General features: G+C 42.8%; 1 protein-coding gene across 2 annotated transcripts in view; it reads right to left on the bottom strand.

The window, feature by feature from the left end:
* The window catches only part of NEK4 (NIMA related kinase 4), a 33,346-nt gene extending 14,769 nt beyond the window's left edge, over positions 1-18,577 (bottom strand). Inside the window, exons 1-7 of one of the 2 annotated variants that reach the window (XM_081105983.1) lie at positions 18,299-18,577; positions 16,559-16,825; positions 14,516-14,713; positions 14,225-14,332; positions 10,433-10,587; positions 8,640-8,781; positions 6,418-6,810 (exon numbers count right to left, since the gene is read on the bottom strand). In XM_081105983.1, coding sequence (XP_080962109.1) covers positions 6,418-6,810; positions 8,640-8,781; positions 10,433-10,587; positions 14,225-14,332; positions 14,516-14,713; positions 16,559-16,825; positions 18,299-18,391 — 1,356 coding nt within the window. In that variant the 5' untranslated portion in view covers positions 18,392-18,577. The remainder of the gene's footprint in view (positions 1-6,417; positions 6,811-8,639; positions 8,782-10,432; positions 10,588-14,224; positions 14,333-14,515; positions 14,714-16,558; positions 16,826-18,298) is intronic. The other variant, XM_081105984.1, reaches the window with a different exon arrangement.
* Positions 18,578-22,239: the final 3,662 nt, after the last annotated feature.

Raw genomic sequence — 22,239 nt, 5'->3', positions numbered from 1 at the left:
GAGCCACCCTGGCCAGGGCAAGGGCTTAGCATTTTATTGGGTAGCTGTTTTAGAAACTAATTTTATACCAAACATTAAAATAGATATTTAAGCCCTCGCCGGTTTGGCTCAGTGGATAGAGTATCAGCCTGCAGACCGAAGGGTCCCAGGTTCGATTTCAGTCAAGAGCACATACCTTGGTCCTGGTCGGCGCAAGCACAAGAGGCAACCAATCGGTGTGTTTCTCTCACATTGCTGTTTCTCTCTGTCTTTTCCTCTTTCTTTTCCTCTCCCTAAAAAAATCAATGGAAAAATATCCTACAGTAAGGATTAAAAATAAAATAAAGTAGCTACTTAAATTTTTCAAACAAATTTTTAATATCAGAATATCTAAGTTTTCAAATAATTAAATATGGCTCAATCAACAATTTTTTTCAAGAGCCTACTATGTGGTACATTTTTAGGAAGAAAAATTAACAATGTAGTATTAATACAAAGTGAAATTGCTTCTAAGAGTCATTATCATTAAGACATCATCTATGATTCATATCCTCTAACAAACACAAAACAGTGACTCCTTCAGGTAACTAGAGGCCCAGTGCATGAAATTTGTGCACTCGGGGGCGGGGGACGTCCCTCAGCCCAGCCTGTGCCCTCTTGCAGTCTGGGAGCCCTTGGGTGATGTCCGACTGACGGCCTAGGCCCGCTCCCCGTGGGTCTAAGCCTTAGCACGGCCATGGAGGTGGGAGAGGCTCCTGCCAACACTGCTGCACTCGCCAGCCATGAGTCTGGCTCAGGGCTTCTAGCTGAGCAGCGTTTCCCCTGCGGGAGTGCACTGACCACCGGGGAGCAGCTCCCCCTGGTAGTCAGTGTGTGTCATAGTGACCAGTCATTCTACCGTTCGGTTGATTTGCATATTAGCCTTTTATTATATAGGATAACTTGTTAAGTTTATTCTTTCAAGAGTACACCTAACATTATGTATAAAATATAGTAAATGATTAAATTTTACAATATTACTACATAATATTCAAGCTGAACAAGACAAACAAGATAATAAACAATGATTGATATAATTCTGAAGCATGAGGTAAATGTTTCTCTGCTGGTAGTAAGCATAGGCTGTTCAAAATAAAGCTTATACAAGAGTGACAGAATAAATGATTAGGGGATTTCTCCATAAAATCCAATTATCTTGGAAAAAAAGTTCTACTTTTAAAAATAGTAACACAAAAAGAGGAAATGCTGGACATAAAATTCTATCAAACAAAAAATCTGCTCTAAAACCCTGATGTAAGCCTGGCTGGTGTGGTTCAGTGGTTGAGTGATTCGATTCTTAGTCAGGGCACATGCCCAGATTGCGGGCACGATCCCCAATTGATTGGTTTGCAGGAGGCAGCCAATCAATTATATTTCTCTCTCATCAATGTTTCTATCTCTCTCTCCCTCTCCCTTCCTCTCACTCTAAAAATCAATAAAAACATATTTAAGATGTACTTTAAAAAAACACTTATGTAACAAATTAATTTGATCAGGAACAAAACAAGATGTTCCCTCTCAACACTTTTATTTACACATTGTAATAGAGGTTCTAGCCAGAGCAATTAGGCAAGAAAAAGAAATAAAAACAATCCTGATTGGAAAGGAAGAAGTAAAACTATCTCTGTTCACAGATGACATGATCTTATATTCAAAAAATCTTAAGGCATCCATTATAAAAAAAATTATTAGAACCAATAATGGGGTTCAGTAAAGGCTGTGTGGTATAAGATTAATATACAAAAATCAATTGTATTTCTATACACAAGCAATGAACACTATGAAAATGAAATTAAGAAAACAATTCCATTTACAATAGTATCAAATGGAATAAAATGCAAAGAAATAAATTTCACAAAATAAGTGCAAACTAAAAACAATAAAACATCATTATAAGAATTTAAAGAAGACCTAAATAAATTAAAAGACATTTCATGTCCATGTGTTTGAAGACATTCAGGGTCATGCAAAAGTAGATTCACAGTTGTTTGTATAAAATAATACAATAATCAATAAACAATAATACAAGAATAAATTCTGTTTCACATACAACTATAAGCCTACTTTTGCCCCACTCTGTATATTAAGATAGCAATATTCTGCAAATGAACCTCAGATTCGATGTAATCCTATCAAATCCCCCCCCCCTTTTTTTTTTCCAGAAATTGACAAGCTGATCTTAAAATTCGCATGGAAATGCAAAGGACCTGAAATAGTCAAAACAATATTGTAAAATAAGAATAAAGTTAGAAGACTCAAACTTCCCAACTTCAAAACTTACTGCCAAGCTACCAATATTTAAAACAGGGTTTTACTAACATAAGGATAGACACATAAACCAGTGAAAAAGAATTGAGGGTCTAGAAATAAACCATTACATTTATCGTCTACTGATTTCCACCAAGAGTGCCAAGAAAATTCAATGGTGAAAGAATAATCTATAATAAAAGCATAATATGCTAATTAGACCACACATCCTTCTGGGATCGAGGCAGCCTCTATGGCTGTGAGGGTGGGATCCAGGCAGACACCGCGGCTGTGAAGGCCTACTCTTGCACGAATTACATGCGTCGGGCCTCTATAATAATAAAAGTGTAATATGCTAATTAGACCAGACGACCTTCCGGATGAAGCCGAGGTTGCCCAGGTCCCGGGTGCCTGCCAGTGTCCAGAGGGAAGCCGGTGCCAGCAGCCAGGGCAAGGAAGACCTACTCTAGCACAAATTTCGTGCATGGGGCCTAGTGTCTTTTAATGAAAAGTGCTGGGATACCTGGATATTTACATACAAAAGAATAAAGTTGGACCTTTTTTTACACTATACACAAAAATTAACTCAGAATGAATCATAGACCTAATGTCAGAACTAAAACTATAAACTCTTAGAAGACAACATAGGGGTAACTATTCATGACACCAAAAGCACAAGCAACAACAACAAAATGGACAAAATTGTATTTCATCACAATTAAAATCTTTTTCTCTCAGCAATCCAATGAAGTATTATTGTCCCTGTTTTAAGGTGAAGACACTGAGGCTACGACAGTTAGATGATTTATGCAGGGTCCCACCACAGCTCTGAATCAAAGTTAGGACCTGAACCCATGTTTGCCCAATACTTCATCACACCATGAAAAGTCAAACCTTATTCTATTTGAATTAATATTTCCTCGTCAGCCAGCTCAACACAGTCGAACCAGTTTCAAATTCCATAATTCTCAGCCAGCAGGTCTAGATTTAATTCATTGTTGGAGCAATTAGAGGGCATGAAGCAGTGTCCCATGCACTGTGCAAAAGTGAGGAAGACTCCCCCGTGGCTGCCCTATTTTCTAGGTGAGTGGGAGTCCCAGGGTTGTCCTGAATCTACAAGTGCTTTGCTGGCCTTGAGTGGGCAAGGGGTGGGCAAAGGTGCCAATGGTGCCTCAAGTTCTCTACTCCCACTTCAACCAGAAATGTTGAAGTTTTCTGATATTTTGGGTGGGAGGGAGACAGGGACAAAAGGATGAAGGGATAGAAGGAAAAGAAGAAGAAGAGGGAGGAAAGAAGAAAGATGTGAGTTACCTCTACCCAAGAATTTCTGTTTAATTTACAACAAAGCCTTAGCTTTAATGAATGAAACCACAGGGTGAAATCTCAGAGAACAGTGAAAGAAGATGGTATGTAGGGACCTAAGACACATTCCAGAGATAACTAAAATTCTGTGATGAGGCCTCTCCCTATTTTAAGAATTCTTTGCAATCAAGTACCACAGAGGAAAAAAAGAGGGGTCACATGCATTATGGGGAAAAAACTTTGTATTAGAAAAATAATGGTGTTGATATTCTTGAAACAGGTCTTTAAATACAATTTGTCCCTCTGCTTAATTAACTGCAGATTGCAGAGAACATATTCTGTGGCAAGATTTTGTTCTATTGACACTACCATCTAATGAGATATAGATTATTTTAGATTATTTCAGAAAATGTCTTCTGCACATTGATTCTGATTTCATGGCTATTAAAACAAGCATGAATTATCCAGCCAGATTTCTCCTTCCCCCAAATTTCACCCTCATGGATCTTCAATCGTTAAAAATAAACAAAATTAAAAACTGTAGTGCTTCAATGAACAATATCAAGAAAGTGAAAATACAACCTGGTCGGTGTGGCTCGGTTGGTTGGATGGTCACCCCATGCACCAGGAGGTGGCAGGTTCAATTCCTGGTCGGGGCATGTGTAGAGGCAGCCAATTGTTCCTCTCTGACATCGATATTTCTCTCTCTCTCAAAAATCAATAAAATAAACTAAAAATAAAGTGAAAAGACAACCCACAGAATGAGAGATAATATTTTCAAACTTTATATCTTATAAGGGACTGACATCTAGAATAAAGAATTCTTATAACTCAACAACAAAAAGATAAACCAACTAAAAAATGGGCAAAGGATCTGAATAGATATTTCTCCAAAGTAGGTACACTAATGGCCAAAAAGCACATGAAATGATGCTCAACATCATTAGTCATTAAGGATACAAAGCAAAACCACAATAAGATACCACTTAACACCCACTAGGATGGCTAGAAAAAAAAAGTGTTGGTGAAGATGTGGAGACATTATAACTCTCATACATTGCTGGTAGGAAGTAAAAGGATGTAATTGCTTTGAAAAACAATTTGCAATTCCTCAAAAAGTTAAACATAGAGTTACCATATGACCCCTCAATTCCACAACTAGGTATATACCCAAGAGAAGTGAACATCCACACTAAAAACTTGTACAAGAATGTTCATAGCAGCATTATCCATAGTAGCCAAAAAGTGAGAACAACCCAACTGTTCATCCACTGAGGAATGAAGAAATAAAATATGATACATACATACAGTGGACTTTAATTGGCAATAAAGAGGAATGAAATACTGGCACATACTACAAGTATAAACCTTGAAAACATTATGCTAAGTAAAAGAAGCCAGACATAAAAGACCATATGCTCTATTATATGGTTCTTCTATTTATATGAAATGCTCAGAATGGGCAAATCCGAATAGACAATAGGAGCTGGGGCTGGGAGCAAGGAGAAATGAAGCGTGACTATCATTGGATATGGGGTTTCTTTTTGAGGTGATGAAAAAGTTCTGGAATTAGACAGTAGTAATGATTGCAGAAGTTTATAAATATAATAAAAACCAGTGAATTGGCACCTTAAAATTTTTTATAAAAGCCCAGCCGGCATGGCTCAGTGGTTGAGAGTGGACCTATGAACCAGGAGGTCATGGTTAGATTCCCAGTCAGGGCACATGCCCGGGTTGCGGGCTCCATCCCCAGTGGGGGCATGTAGGAGGTACTAATTGATGATTCTTTCTCATCACTGATGTTTCTATCTCTCTCTCCCTCTCCCTTCCTCTCTGAAATCAATAAAAATATATTTTTTAAAAAGTGAACTTGAATTTAATTTGACAGCCAAGCAGAACAAGTAAGACACACAAAACTTTATCTATAAGGTACTAAGGATTCCAGTGTCCAAAGAAAGCTTAAGACTATATTTTGGTTTAATCCAATGACTTTAAATGATAAAAGCAGTATACTTGTTCTTTTCCATAAAAACAAAACTTTATTAAAAACATCTGAATATAAATGTATAAAATAGTTTTAATGTTTATATTAAATGATGTTAAATAAAATATATAATGTATCAAATCCAAATATATATAGCATAGATTATAAAAATATAGTCAATATACCTATTAAATCTATTTATAACATATTTTACACAAAAAGAGTAAAGTTAATTAAATGTTCTGTTTTTTTCTCTCATCCTCAGCTATTACCATGCTTCATCTAATTTAGGTTTCTTTCCAAGTTCAAGTAGAAGATGGCCATTAAATATACTCAGAATAGTCTCTCAGTATCAAAATCCTTCTGTTCCTTTTTTTTGGTTACTTTTATTTCTTTTCTTTTCTTCTCTTCTTCCTTCCCCTTTGGTTCCAACATATAGAATATCTGCTTTTACTCCTTAAGAAATCAGATCAATCCACTAATTTATTTTTTCCTTCCTTCCTCCCTTCCTTCCTTCCTTCCTTTCCTTCCTTTTCCACTAACTTTTCAAAAGCAAGAAGGAATGTGATATTAACTAAGTGTTGGAACTACCTATCCACTTGGAGGACTAAGGAAGAATGATGATACTGAAATAGGAAAAAAAACATACAAATAGCATGCTTCCCCCAAGTACCTTATGCCATGGCACTGAAGGCACCTAAGAATCCCTGGGTCTCATCCTTTGGTTTCCATTGTGTTTAAACTGGTACACTGAAGAGCTGATTTTCCTAAAACCACAACTAGAATACAACCAAATAACACACCCCACGCCTTTGGAACCACACTTTCCAGTCTTCTAAGATGAACACCTCATGCACATCACTCACCTGGTCCTTTGGCTTTTGGTCTTTGTTTAGGGGCTGCAGAGGCTTCTCTTTTCTTTCCTCAATGACACTGTTAGAGGACCACGTAGGAATTAGGTTTCCAGGTCGAGTGCTGGACTTAGTGCTATCCTGCAGCCTCTCCTTCACTTGAGAAATATTACATTTACCTTCTAGCTCATTAGAGACATTTATGTATCTTGGCTGATTCTCTTGAACTAACCCGTCGCTCAAGTTCCTTTCTGCAGGTAAGATGTCAATGTTCACTCTACTGATTGTGGCTAGTGATTCTGTGGTACTGCTCATGTCTGCTTTGCAGGTGTGGCCTTTCAGACTTGCAGGTGTCTTCAAGGGGCCAATGACTCTGTGTTTCTCCTGGGATAAACCTTTGTCTTCATCCTAAGTGAAATGCTTCCAAGTTATTACAGCACTCTTCACACCATATAAACATATTAACTCAAAATGGAACAACAGGTTCCTCACAAAGTTAAACATAGGATTACCTGATGACCCAGCAATCCTACTCCTAGGTACATATCCCAAAGAACTGAAAGTAGGAACTCAAACAGGTATTTGTGCACCAATGTTTACAGCAGCATTAGTTACGATGACCAAAGGGTGGAAAAGACCCAAATGTCTATTAGCAGATGAATGGATAAACAAAATGTGGTATACATATAGTGGAACATTACAAAGCCATAGAAAGGAATGAAGTTCTGATACATGTTACAACATGTATAGTCCTTGAAAACATGCTAAGTGAAATAAGTCAGACACAAAAGAATAAATATGGTATAGTTCTACTTATATAAGATACCTAGAACAGGCAAATTCATAGAGGTTAACAAGGCCTGGGAGTGGGGAAAAATGTAGAGTTAGTGCTTAATGGGTACAGAGTTTTTGTTTGGAATGATGAAAGTGTTTTTAGAAGATAGTGGTGATGGTTGCACAACACTTTTAATATAATTAAGGCTACTAAATGGTACACTTAAAAATGGCTCGCCCAGTCAGTGTGGTTCAGTGGTTGAACATCGACCCATGAACCAGGAGGTCTCGGTTTGATTCCTGGTCAGAGCACATGCCCGGATTGTGGGCTAGATCCCCAGTGGGGGCATGGAAGAGGCAGCCGATCAATGATTCTCTCTCATCACTGATGTTTCTATCTCTCTCTCCTTCTCCCTTCCTCTCTGAAATCAATAAAAACATATATTTTTTAAAAAAGTTAAAGATAGAATTACCAAATTTCAAGTCCTAGGAATATACCCAAAAGAACTGAAAGCAGGCCCTGGCCAGGTAGCTCAGTTAGTTAGAGCATTGTCCCATTATACCAAAGTTTCAGGTTTGATCCCAGGTAGGGCACATACAAGAACCAACCAATGAATGCATAAATAAATGGAACAACAAATCGATGTTTCTCTCTCTCTCTCTCTCTCAAATCAATAAATGTTAAAAATTAATTACTAGGAGAAAATAAAGAATTGTACACAAATGTTCATAACAATAACCAAAAGGTGAAAACCACCCAATATCTATCAATGAATAAATGGATAAACAAATTGTGGTATATACATACAATGGGATATTATTCACACATACATATAAATGAAGTATTGATACAAAAACATTATGTTAACTGAAAGAAGCCAAGACACAAAAGGTCACATATTGTATGATTCCATTTATATGAAATATCTAGCAAACCCATAAGAGACAGAAAACACACTGGTGGTGGTTTTCAGGGGCCAGATAGGAATGAGGATGACTAATAAGTATGGGGTTTCATTTGGAGTGACGTGAAAATGTTTTAGAACTAGATAGAGGCGATGGTTTCACAACACTGTGAATGTACTGAATGCAATTAATTGTTCACTTTAAAACGGTTAACTTTGCTATAAAGGGTTAATGGGGGAAAGAGGGACACATATAATACTTTGAATAATAAAGATTTTTTTAAAATGGTTAACTTTGTTAAATAAATTTCACCTCAATAAAAGAAATTCTTAGAATGAAGTTATTACAGCACTGACTTCATGAAGTTTGACAGCCCACTTGGAATAAAGTGAGCTAAACGAAATCACCTTCACCAGCATTCTTTCTCTACAATACACAATTAATTACATAACAGAATCTCCAGTAAAGCCTAATCACTTCACATAAAGTAACTTATTTATATAACCTATCATTTTAATACAGTTTCTAAACATGTATCCTTTTAAAAAGAAACATACCATTTCATATGCCTTGGAGCCCTCAGAAGACTGTGGTTGTGGGGGAACTACTTCATGATTTGATTCAGCCTTTCCAGAAAACATTGAAGAAACAGGCTTGGATTTAGAGTCACCATTTTTAATATTATTTTTGGAGGTTTTTCTTTATGAGGAAGAAAAGAAAAAGTTATCAATATAATTAAAATGAAAGGTTTTTTTCTTTATATTATCAATATATTGCACATGACAGATATATGAGAAAATGTTTGTATGTATAACATTCCCTTACAGAATTGCTTAATTTATAGAGAACAGTCTTTTAAAAACCAGGGGTAATTCTATAAAACACTTGATCAGTACTCTTCAAAAACAACAAGGTCATGAAAAACAAAGAAAGTGAAAATTGTCCCAGACCCAACCTAACTAAGGAGACATGAGGACTAAATGTAATATGATATCCTGGATTGGATCCTGAAATAGAAAAAGACATTAGTGGAAAAACTGGGGAAAGCTGATGAAAGTCTGGAGTTTGTTTAGCCAACAGTAAGGTACTGATGAGGGTTCTTAGTACTAACAAATGTGCCATGGTAATGTTAGGAGAAACTGCATGGCAGGTATATAGAAAGTCTGTGTACCATCTCTCCAACTTTTCTGTAAATACAAAATTTTTCCAAAATAAAAATCTTTGAGAAATTGCCCTGGCCGCCTGGCTCAGTTGGTTGGAGCATTGTTTCGTGCTCTAAAAGGTTGTGGGTTCGATTCCCAATCAGGGCACATACATAGGTTGCAGGTTCAATCCCTGGCCAAGGTGCATATGGGAGGCAATGTTTCTCATTATATCGATGTTTCTCTCTCTCTCTCTCTCTCTCTCTCTCTCTCTCTCTCTCTCTCTCTCATTTCTCTCCCTCCACCCCCACTTCCGCTCTCTAAAATCAATAAACATACTCTTAGATGAGGATTAAAAAAAAATCTCTGAGAAATTGCCTCACATATAGAAGTACCAGGATAATTTTCATCTTCAAGTTTCATATGTTTGAAATACTACCACAACTGCTTTGCGAAGTTTGAGAGTAAAAATGATTGGTAATACTCAGCCTTGACTTGCAGAATAAATATATATAGAAACACTATTCCCAATTGTTCTAGTGTGACGTTTCTACAACAGGGCTAAACCTCTGGAAAATTCAAGAGAAGCATGAAGACTAGCACTGGAGACTGAAGGTCAAAGTTCTGTTTGGTGGGAAATTAGAGACAATATAAACAAAAAGGTAGTCCTTTATCCCTGGGGACTTGTCTCCCAAATTTAACATGTCACAAAGCAGAGATCATAAAGGCCTTGCTTAGCCTCAAGGTTTAGATTCTGGAATACATGCCCAGTGAAGGTAGGACCTGCAAGTCAAAGAAAATAATTCTCCTTCTCTTGAGAAGTCATGAGTAAAGAGGGAAGCTTATGAAGGTCTCAGAAATCTGAGCACTATATTTTAGATGTGACTATTATCTTACATAGTAAATAATGTAATAGGTTTCTTTGATAATCTCTTATTTTAAAATGGTTTCTAAAACACATGCCTTTTTAAGAGAATCATACTCAATATGTCTTGGAATACCCTGAGGAACGTTAAAGTGATTCTCTGAATGGTTCTTTCAATTTCTGATTTTAGCAATTAAGCAAATCTCAACATATGTTCTAATCATGCAATTTCACTTCATGTTTAAAAGGAACTCACCATAAATTCTTGCACATTAAAATTATAGAAACCACCCTCTTTTACTCCATCTATATAGCCCAGCTACTTGCAAGGGAAGTATCTTACGCCTTTGTGGCCTCCAAAAAGAAGAAGATTTGGCGCTTTATGTAAGGCTGCCTCAGGATGCTCCTTACAGAGGGTCTTTCCTCAGGCCTTTTGCTCAGCATTGTCCTTATCAGTTCTGCCAGCTCTGGGCTATAATCTTTCGGCATTGGTGGCAGCTACAAAGAGAAATACTACAATTATGACGAATCGTCTTGTGAAGCAAAGTAAATGAAGGTAGAGTTTTCCAATATTTATTTTAAGTCATTATCCACATAAGCATAAAATAACCAGTATTAGTCTACAGGAAGCATACTGATGTCCTGGTTAAAACAGCAAGTTGTAAGGTTGTAAAAGTATATTCTTCAAACCAGCATTCCCATTTGAGAACTCCCTCCTTCAGAAATAAGGGCATGAGACATCCTGTCAAGATGGCAGCATAGGTAAACATGGTACTCACATCCTGCCACACCACAGTAAAATTACAACTAAAGAACAACCATTATTCAGAACCACCTGAAATCTGGCTGAATGCAAGTCCTACAACTAGGAAATTAAAGAAGAAGCCACACAGAGACTGGTAGGAGGGGAGGAGACGCGGAACAGGCTGGTCCCACACCAATGTGTGGCGGTTAAAAATCAGGAGGGATGTTTCGGCTGCAAAGGTCTTCCTGAGGAGCAATAGGTTCCAGGGTTCCAGTGCCAGGAAGAGAGTAGCCACTGCCTCTGGCTGTAAAAATCAGTACAGAGTGAGACCAGGGGGGACAGAGGCCTGGCTGGAGTCCCAGGCAGTTCCTCTTAAAGGGCCCACACACAGACTTACTCAGACTCATTGTCTGAGGTCCAGCACTGGGGCAGCAGCTTGAAAGGCAACAGAGACATACAGGGAGAAACTGAATGGCTGGCATCAGGGTGACAGCTGGGAGGGGCAGTTTTCTCCCAGACAAAAGTCCTGGCAGAGGCCACTGTTCCATTTTCCCACAAAGCTGGCAGGTGGGCGATTCCATCAACCTCACTCACACTGTTTGCTTTTCCCTGGTGACTCCCTGAGGCCCTGCCCTACCAAACTTTTGAGCCCACTAAAGCTGTTTCCAGTGGTTTTTCATAACAATGGCCTGTCTTGGCTCTTGCTTCAGATTTTCCTAAAACCTCTCAAAAAAGCAGCATCTGGCCTCAGTAAGTCCCACACCTCTCGTTAAATGACCCAACAATGCCTGGGGCTAGCAGCACCTGGCCTTGGTTCACAGCTTGGCCTCACCTGAGTTCCTCTAAGTCCAGCACAAGTAGTGGCCATCTGCAGATTACTTTGTAGCTCATGTCATGTGGTCCTGGGCAGAACACAGGTGGTGCCTAACCTTGGCCTGTACCTCCTGGGAGGGCCCAGAGCCAGCACACCCAGTGGACAGTTTCAGACCATGTCAAAGCATCACCACCCAATCACCTCCACAAGTGACACACTCAAGGGGCAGACCCAGCAGGCACCAGAGCCCTGCTGAAGTAAGTCCTGCTCTGTGGAGTGGACCACCACATAGCTGATCCTCCACAGTAGTCAGAGGTTGATGGCTGTAGTCAATCCTTGCAGCGGATCATCCTGGGGATAAATCCCTCCCACTGATGCACTAACAGCAATCAAGGTTCAACTACAACAGGAGGGTGTACACAGCCCACATAGGGAGTTCACCTGGAGTGTCCAGCTTGGGTGATCAGGGAGGCTGTGCCATAGGACCCTATAGGACACCTACTACATTAGGCCACTCTACCAAGCCTAGAAGACATAGCAACTCTACCTGATAATAGAAACAAACACAGGGATGCTGCAAAAATGAAGAGACAAAGAAACATGTCCCAAATGAAAGAACAGAACAAAACTACAGAAAAAGATGGGAGGGCAGCTGGCGGGGTGGGTGACAAAGGTGAAGGGATTAAGAAGTACAAATTGATAGTTACAGAATAGTCATGAAGATGTAAAGTTCAGCATAGGGAATATCCTATATAATAAAAGCCTAATATACTAAGTGTCCAGTCATCGGTTCAACCAAAGTGTAATATGCTAATGATATGCTAAGGCCACTCAACGCTCGCTATGATGTGCACTGACCACCAGGGGGCAGCCGCTCCAACTGGTAGGTTTGCTTGCTGCTGGGGTCCGGCAATCAGGACTGAGTGAGACAGACCAGACACCCCTGGAACCCTCCCAGGCCCCGATCATGCATCGGTGGGGTCCCTTGGCCTGGCCTGCACCCTCTCGCAATCTGGGATCCCTCAGGGGATGTCCGACTGACGGTTTAGGCCTGATCCCACAGCGGGATCGGGACTAAACCGTCAGTTGGACACCCCTCTCGCAGTCCAGGACCACTGGCTCCTAACCACTCGCCTGCCTGCCTGATTGCCCCTAATCACCTCTGCCTTGACCCCTGCCCTCACGGCTTCATCTGGAAGGTCGTTCAGCTGTCTGGTCTAATTAGCATATTATGATTTTATTATTATAGATGTGTGTACATGTGCATATATACACCTAGAGTTATATCTATATAAGACAAGAAAAAGCCAGGAAGGCCATGTACCAAATTGTTGGCAATGGTTATCTACAGGGGATTAAAATGGATAAGAGAGGGGAATTTTACTCCTTTCTTGTTTAATTCTTTAAATAGTATAATTATGGAAGATTTTTACTTCTTTTGTATTTTTCAATATCTAATTTTTAAATATTAAACAATTTAATATTTCTCAAATTAAAAAATTATTTTTAATTTGATTAAATTAAATCAGTAGGTCATTTATAGCCTTAAACTTGTTGGTATATGGATGCCTGACACTGCAGAGGGCAACTAACCTCATGGAACTAACATATAAAGTTTGTCACTTTGGTATCAAAGGAACAAGTTCAAACAGAATGGACTCATTTTAATTATTTACTTATTTTAAATATGTTTTTATTGATTTTAGAGACAGAGGAAGAGAGAGGGATAGAGATAGAAACATCATTAAGAGAGAAACATCGATCAGCTGCCTCCTGCACACCGCTACTGGGGTCAGAGCCTGCAACCTGGGCATGTGCCCTGATTGGGCATCGAACCAGGGAACTCTTGGTTCAAGGATCGATGCTAACCACTGAGCAACATCAGCCAGGCAAGAATGGACTCATTTTAAATGGGGCTCATTTGACCATTAAGCTGTTTAGGAGAAGCTACCAATAGTCCCTTAGGGCACTGCACATCCTGTGGCTATACATAGTGGTTTTCAAAAAGCCAATTCCTTGGAGCCATTAAGCCACTTTTACAAATTAATATTAACACATTTCGTACCGCTCAGGAGTTTTCTCATGTTTCGCGCGCCATCTGTTAAGGACCGCTCACAAGTGTTCTCGTTTTTCACGCCCATGGAAAAAGGAGCGAATCTAGATACTTATGTAAATTTTGTTTGGTCCCTCTTCATAGAGGAAAATGTTTTACGCAGTACCATATGTTTAAAAAGTACTAGGAACTTTAATTGTTTAATTGTTTTTGTAAATAAAAATGTTATAATTATTGGAAAACAACACCTAAAGTGCATTATGATGATTTAAATAACGTGCAGTTTGCCCAAAAATGTGCGGTCCCTGGCGTATGTCTTAGAGATTTCTATGCGGTATACAATGTGTTAAGAAATGATCAATTCCTTCTCCTCCAGTTCAACCTTTCCCACAGAAGAGACCCACCGTTCTTAATTATCCACCCAATAATGATTACTCACATTTGTCAGTAGCAACTTACAAAGCTGCATTAAATTAACATTGCTCCAAATATTTAAAACAATTAGTTCCAGAATTTTCCTTACCTTTCCTTCAATAATCCGATAAACTAAAGAATTCATGTCTTTTGCATTGAAAGCATGCTTCAGGGTGGCCATTTCATAAGCACAGCATCCCAGAGCCCAAACATCAGACTAGAAAAGAAAAACAGTAAATGGTTATATATCAGAATGCCTTATTTACATTTTTCCTCCTAAAAAGAAAAAGACATTTTCGTTACACCAATTCACAGAGAATTCTTTGACATAACTATTCTGATGAGCTTTGAAATCATGAATACTGTCCTAGAGACAAGGTGAGCTGGCATATTGTCCTACCTTATAGTTGTAGGGTTTGTTTGAGAACAATTCAGGGCTCATATAGTAGGGTGTACCAATGAGGGTGCTAGCCATATCACAGTGGTTCTCCAACACTCGGGCAATTCCTAGGTCACCCACTTTGATGATATTTGTTCTCGTTAGGAAGACATTTTGAGTTTTCAGATCTCGGTGAAGGATGTGTTTTTCATGTAAATACTGAAAAGAGAAATAAAATTTCACTAAGTATAAATATACCTTTCTACTTATTTCTCTTGACTTCTTATATACCATTAATAATTACATGAGTTAAAGAGCCATAGTTATCTACATATCAAAACACTATTGTTTTATAGTCTCTAAATAAAAAGTCTGATTTACAACTTTCCAAAGTAAAAAAATTGCCCTAGCCAGGTAGCTCATTTGGTTAGTACATTGTCCCTATACGCCAAGGTTGCATGTTCGATCTTTGGTCAGAGCACATACAAGAATCAACCAATGAATGCATAAATAAGTGGAACAAAAAGTCAATGTTTCTGTCTCTCTCTCTCTCTTCCTTCCTCTCTCTCTCTCTAAAAAAAAAAAAAAAATACCACAGGAAATTAATAAACAATTATACATTAAAATAAAATAAAAAGGGTGAACTCAGCAATAGCAACTGTGAGGGCAGCAACGGCAGTAGAGTGGGTGGTGCTGGGCAGAGCGGGTTGGGGCAAGTGCATGATGGTGAACACACTGGTCAAGTCCACGGTGTAGAAGTCCACCCCACCGGGCCTGGGGCAGGGGCCCACGCTCCAGATGCTGCAGCTGCACAAGTAGCCCATGCTCCCACCTCCAAGACCTGAACGACATCACCCACAATGTCCACTACAAGAACTACCATGTCCGCAGACTCAACAGAAGCCACATGCTCCCTCATGGGCCCTGGCTGGGTGAACCTGGCCCTGACCCTCGGGCCACCTCTGGGGCCTCAAAAGTTCACCGGTGGGCTCAAGACAATTTCACAGAGGAGTGCTGAGCACAGGCAAACCCCGGGCACCTGGGGTTCCCCAAATGCTCAGCAGCCACCCACCATACACATGTGTACTAGAGCATATATTAAAGGTAGACAATTGCCTTTTTAAAAAGTAAAAAATTATAGTATCTTTCACAATTGTTTATTAACCATTATATCATTTAGTGCTTACAAACTCCCACTGAGGAGAAAAAAACAACTTTACAAGGTCAGAGGCACTTTCCTCTCAGATTCATAGACTCTTCAGCTTAATAATATTTTCAAATACAACAAGTTCACATTTATTTACAGAGAGTATCCTAGAATTTAAACTACAAGGTCAACTAATTCTGGACAAGTCTGTCCAAATCCAGAGGATTTCGTAAACAGTCCCGCTACTGCATATGTGTATATTAAACCACAAACATGTTTTACCTTTCCACTCACTTTGCCACAAGGTTAAAGCCCCAAATCCAACGGTTTAAGCATATTCATTAGCCCAACCACCTTTCAGTATGACACAGCTGACCAGCTGATAACAAGCATGGTCATTCTTTCTCTCTGTCAACTCAGGGCCCTTAAAATGGACTTTGGTATAAATATTAAATGAATGGAGAATTGGCTTTTCCTCCAATTAGACATGAAATCCATGTCTACTTCAATATGGGTATCACTCATTCAGAAACATTCCAATGCTACAACATGAGCAACCGGGTCCACTTCACAAATGGATTTGCAAAAAAATCCATTTTTTTCATGTACACATTTTGGGAAGAATTACCCTAAAATCCACCTGCCCTCCCCCGGCCTCTTGGAACAAGCAGGATTCTGTGAGTCTGGACCAGCCGTGGGCAAACTACGGCCCACAGGCTGGGTCCAGCCCGTTTGAAATGAATAAAACTAAAAAAAAAAAAAGACCATACCCTTTTATGTAATGATGTTTACTTTGAATTTATATTAGTTCACACAAACACTCCATCCATGCTTTTGTTCTGGCCCTCCAGTCCAGTTTAAGAACCCATTGTGGCCCTCGAGTCAAAAAGTTTGCCCACCCCTGGTCTGGACAGTACCTGCAGAGCCATGGCGATCTGAACAAACCACTCCACCACCTGACTTTCAGGCAGGAGCTGCCCTTTCTGCTCCTTGAGCTTTCGGTACAGATCACCTCCTTCGCAGAAGCCCATGACGATGTACAGCAAACCGTCCCCTCCCTCCCAGGACTCCTTGTAGGTGACAATATTGGGATGCTTCAGCTGGGACAAGAGCTGGGCCTCTTGTTCAGCAGCTCGCCGCTCTCGGCTGGAGGCATTTCGCAGGTTCAGTTTTTTGATGACATACTACAAAGAAAACATGTGTTTTTACAATGTACAAATAAACATACAGCTTTATAGGTTCAGAAGCATTTAGCGCTCTCCTAAATGACCTCAAAATTAATCTTCTGGAACCTACTCGTTTTAGTATTCAAAAAACAAAATTGACAAGAAAAAAACCCGTTTTCACTAATAGTACTTTTTACAAGTTAGACTAATAGTAGGGTAGTCACACAAAAAAATTCTTCAGACAGAATGGATCCATGGGTTGCATGAAGTTTTCAAAGGGATCTATAGCCCAATAAGGTTAAAAAAAATCACTGACCCTCAACATACAAAATTATTCCCACATTAAAAAAAAAATCAATATCCTCTCACACCTAATACACTACCCTCAATCAATCAAAAGACCACACAATTATCACTCAATGAACACATATATAATTGTGCTTTGTAAAATGTAAACTTCTGCTCAAATGTGAGGGGCTATCCTCAACTCAAAAACCCAATGACTGCTCCCCTCACACACAGACCTCTGCCTACTGAATAGCTCTCTTATGCCTGAGCTTTTGTTCCAGGAAGAGTGACCAGCACCCGAGACAAAGAAGGGCAGGTGAGTCTTATACTTAGGTGGGCCTCTGGAAGCTTGCCTGGGGCAGCCCCCTTGTGTTGGTGTAATTAATCAATGGCATCTCCTTTCAGCTTCAAACTTGTCCCAGTCTGTGCAATATATTATATGGTCAACTTATTTATAAACCACATTAAAGAACTGGCTCCTTATCCTGAAGGATAAGGTGCTTTAAGCAAAGGAGTGACACTACCCCTGACTTTTAGAACAATCACTAAGATTGCAATGAAAGGGATGGACTGGAGAAGAGCAAGTCGTGTGGCAGGAGGGGCCAGGGGGAGGCCTGGACAAGAGTTTAACCTGGAGATAAAGACGTCCTGGCCTGGGGTGGTACCAGTGGAGATGGAGAAGAGCCTGCGGGCTTAGTGGACAGATGAAGGGGGGTGAGGGGAAGAGGGGAACCAATAACGACTCCCAGGGGTCCAGCACGGGCAGCTGGCTGGTTGGTGGTGCTACTCACTGCAACAGGGGTCAGGAGAGAAGGCTGGCAGAAAGGTGACGAGTTGAGTTTTACGCATGCCCACTGGCCTCCAGGTCATATGCATGGGGCCCGTCCCTCAGGGAGTAATATTTGCCAGGCGCTGTGTTAGGTCCCGAGAACGTTTGCTCTCTGGGATCGTTGAGCGTGCTCCGGACAAGTGTCCATCAAGCACACAATGAACACACAAAGGAGAGGTACAGGGTGTTCGGGGTGCGTATTACAGGAAGGTGTGGCCTAGCCTAGTCTCGGTGGACTGGGACACTGGCCCCGAGGAAGTGCCCTCGGGGTGAGTCCCCTGCAGACCACCCCGGGGTCTAACGTTTGGACAGAGCCCTGGGCGAACGAACCCCTGCGTGTTCCCCGCCCCCGGATGGGCCCCAACTCCGCCGACCTGCCTGCCGTCCCGCCGGTGCCTCACGAGCGTCACCTCCCCGTAGCTGCCCCTACCAACGACCCGCAGATAGCAGTAGGCGGCCAGGGGCATGTTCCCGGCGCCGGGCAAAAGTCGGGGTGCGGCGCGGCAGCTGGCCACAGCGAAGGGCCCCGCTCATGCCCGAGAAGCTGCCGGGCCGGAGGCTGCCGAGAGGGCCCGGCTCGGGCTCGAGCGCAAAGCCCAGGCCCACGGAGACGCCGCTGCCATAGCGATCCCCGCCGGCGCCGCTCTGCGCATGCTCGGGCGGCCCGCGAGGCTCCACCGAGCATCCGCCGGCGCCGGAGGACCCGCCATAGAGCCGAGGCGCCGGGCGGCCAGAGCGTCTCCGCCGGGCCTGCGCGCACTCTCAGTTCCACCGCCGCGAACTCCCGGGTTGCCGGCCAGAATACGGTCATGGGAGCTGCCCGCTTGTTGAGCATTTGTTCCAGCCGTGGGCAAACTACGGCCACCCGTTTGAAATGAATAAAACTATTGAAAAAAAAGACCGTATCCTTTTATGTAATGATGTTTACTTTGAATTAATATTAGTTCACACAAACACTCCATCCATGCTTTTGTTCCGGCCCTCCGGTCCAGTTTAAGAACCCATTGTGGCCCTCGAGTCAAAAAGTTTGCCCACCCCTGCCGGCTTTGCGCATGTTGATCATTCATTTTAGAAGTAATTATTGCCCATCTACCATCTGCCAGGCTGACAAATTCCCTGCCCTCCTGGAGCTCACATTCTAATGGGAGTGGGTGGTAGTGACAGACTCTACCAGCGGTTCTCAACCTGTGGGTCGCGACCCCTTTGGGGGTCGAATGACCCTTTCACAGGGGTCACCTAAGACCATCGGAAAACACATATATAATTACATATTGTTTTTGTGATTAATCACGATGCTTTGATTATGTTCAATTTGTAACCATGAAATTGGGGGTCACCACAACATGAGGAACTGTATTAAAGGGTCGCGGCATTAGGAAGGTTGAGAACCACTGTTCTAAGCCCTGTGGGGATAAGCTCCACCCCGTCTAGATTTCTATTGCTCTTTCATGCTCCTCTTTAGCTTCTGACCACTCCTTTGACTCACTGGGCCTCCTTTGACTTGCATCAGCTCCTTTTCCCAAGCATCAGCTCACAGAACACAGCAAGGCACTCAAGTCTCATCACTGTGGTGCCCTAGTGCTTGGAACTGTGCCCAACCTACCACCAAGTGATCCATACTAGTGTAGGAAAACTTCAAGGGTACATTTTAATGTTGATCCAGCTCAACTTTTACAGAGGCCAGAAAACAGGCCAAAAGGTCATTATGGCCTGGGGACAATAAACCTTTCCCAGAAGCTGCTCTGTGAGACAAAGTCCAGGACAAGCAAATAGAGATCAAAGAGGCCCCTGGGTCCCCTCACCATATCGGGGTCACAGCAGCCAGTACATTTCACCCAGGGTCCTGGAGTGGATTGACCCGGGGCCATGTCTGTCCAGTGTGCGGTGGCTTGTAGGAGACAGCGAGGGTTTGGGCATAAAAATTAAGAAAGTGCAGGTAAAAGAAGGGTCTTTGACTCTGCTTCTTCCTTCTTCCCGATAATGCAGAGGGCCTTTCTGCCATTACATGAAGGCTTGGGCTTTGGAGACGGAAAGATCTGGGTTTGGATACCTGCTCTGTCACTTGCTGGCCCCTTGCATCAGAGCTCGGTGCTGAGCCCCAATGCAACACGGAAGTTTCTCACAGGCTCAGAGGTACACCAGGAGGCTAAATTAGACAATGAAGGGATTGGAGCAATGCATGACCCATAACCAGCCCTGCATTAGGAAAAGGGGCACTCATTGTCTTCCCAGGTGGGAGAATGCTGGGCTACTTCTGTTCTTCTTTCCAACTCTGGGCGAGAAGGTCCAGAGAGATGAGGCAACTGTCCTAAAGGATGGGTCACCCATTACCCATCCCTAAGACGCCTAGGCCGCCTCTGGGAGAGCTGCTAGGGTAAACTCCTGACCAGACTCAGAGCGTGCCTCCGGGTAGAACTGGCGTGAGAAACGGGCATGGGCAGACTCTTTGCAAGCCACAGGCCTCCCTGGCCAAAGTGGGACTTACTGAAAAGTTTGTTGATACTTAAAGAATTTTGAAAGTAACACTTAACGAAGTTTAGAAATCCACTTTTACCTGTGGCTTCCTGACACACATGTCATCGTGTCACCAGGGTTGCCCTGTGCCAGACCCAGAGTTAGAGAAGCAGCTGGGGTCTCCCCAGTTCACCTTGTCTGGGTGCAGTTCTATACAGAGGGGCACGCTCTGAGTCTGGCCAGTTTACGCAGCTTAGAACCACCGCAGGGAGAAAGCTTTCACTGTCAGTTTTTAACCACCCCCCGCCCCAATTGTAATATTTGTCTTCATCCTGTCTAATGTTTAATCCATGTTTATCTAGCACTTTATTGACTGATGGTCCGAGTGAAGCAACAAGGCAGCGGGAGCCTTGCGAACAGGGTTGGCGCCATGGGGCTGCGGGTGCTGCTGTGTGTGTCCCTGGTGTCCCTCCTCACCCTGCAGGCCCTGCCCGCTCAGGCTTCACCCCAAAGGCCCAAAAGCAGCGAGGTATGTGGGTAAATCCTCGGGGCAGAAACAGGCAGCTGGGTCTGGCTGGGGCCTGGGAGGGGGACACAAGACCCTCACCCCAGGGACTGGGGCTTCCCCTCCCACCTTGACCACCTCTGACTGGAGAGTGAGGCCAAGGAGCAGAGGGTTCAGGCTGTGTCCCACGCCCCTACCTTTAACAAGCCTGAGCATTCACGCTCACACTGACCCCGGTTTGTTTTACAGAAGCGACAGGCTGTGGACACAGTGAGTGAGTCTCCGCAAAGGAGTCTGTGGTGGGGCCACTATTATAGCCGCGATTTCCCCGTCCCCAGGGGGGTGCCCCTCTGTTAGTGCTCTGGGTCGAGGGACTCCTGTCTCCTGGAAATGGGGACTCCCCACCCCACCTCATCCCCAGCTGCTCGCTCTGAGGCAGAGAGAACAGATGGGTCTCCCTGGGAGGTCTGGTTTGTTCTTCAGGCACCTTGTGTCAATCGGAACTGGGTGCTGACCCCAATACAACACAAGGTCTCTCATTGGCTCAGAGGCCCCCATCCCAGGCCACAGTGCCCTCACGTCTCACTTTAGACTGTCGACGGCGTGGTCATCCAGAGTTTGAAAGTCCACTGCAAAGTCACCTCTCGCTTCGCCCACTATGTCATCACCAGCCAAGTGGTCAACAGCGCCGACCAACCAAAGGAAGTGGCCTTCAGTGTGGAGATCCCCAAGACGGCCTTCATCAGTGACTTTGCCATGTGCGTGCCCTGCCCGACTCCCCCACCCAGAACTGTCCATTCACTGGGCCCAGCCCAAGACCATGGCTCAAAGTGGCCAGACAGTGTACTATTTCCTCATTTCCCAAAGGGCCACAGGCCAGTTCCAGCTCAGAAGGGAGAACAGTCCTTTAGTAGGTCTGTTCTGGGCTCCCATGGTGGACAGCAAACTGGGGCCTCTGACCGTGTTTCCAGCCTAGGGCCTGAAGAGCAAAAGCTGCTTTTTGGGCTCTGGCTCTCGCTGCCCACCTCACTGCCAAGGGGCCTCCAAGCCACTCCTCGGGCAGAGGGAGGCCAGCAGGAGACGCACCCCCTCCCCCATGAGTGCTCACCTGGACAGGGCTTCCTGGGGTCTGGGCTGAAAGTACCTCCAATATGTGTGTCAGGGAAGGGCCCCTCCCCTGAGGGCTTCCTCCTCCCGGCAGCACAGCAAACGGGAAAGCATTCATCGGGGACATAAAGGAAAAAGCAATTGCGTGGAAGCAGTACCGGAAAGCGGCCGTCTCAGGAGAGAATGCCGGCCTTGTCAGGTGAGTTCTGAGCCCTGCTGGCCCAGTGTTTGAGGTGGCCTTCCCCTCGG

The sequence above is a fragment of the Myotis nattereri genome (assembly GCF_964212035.1).
Source record: "Myotis nattereri genome assembly, chromosome: 14".
Classification (NCBI taxonomy): domain Eukaryota; kingdom Metazoa; phylum Chordata; class Mammalia; order Chiroptera; family Vespertilionidae; genus Myotis; species Myotis nattereri.
The sequence above is the reverse complement of the archived record's forward strand: the minus strand, read 5'-3'. Positions and strand labels throughout refer to the sequence as shown.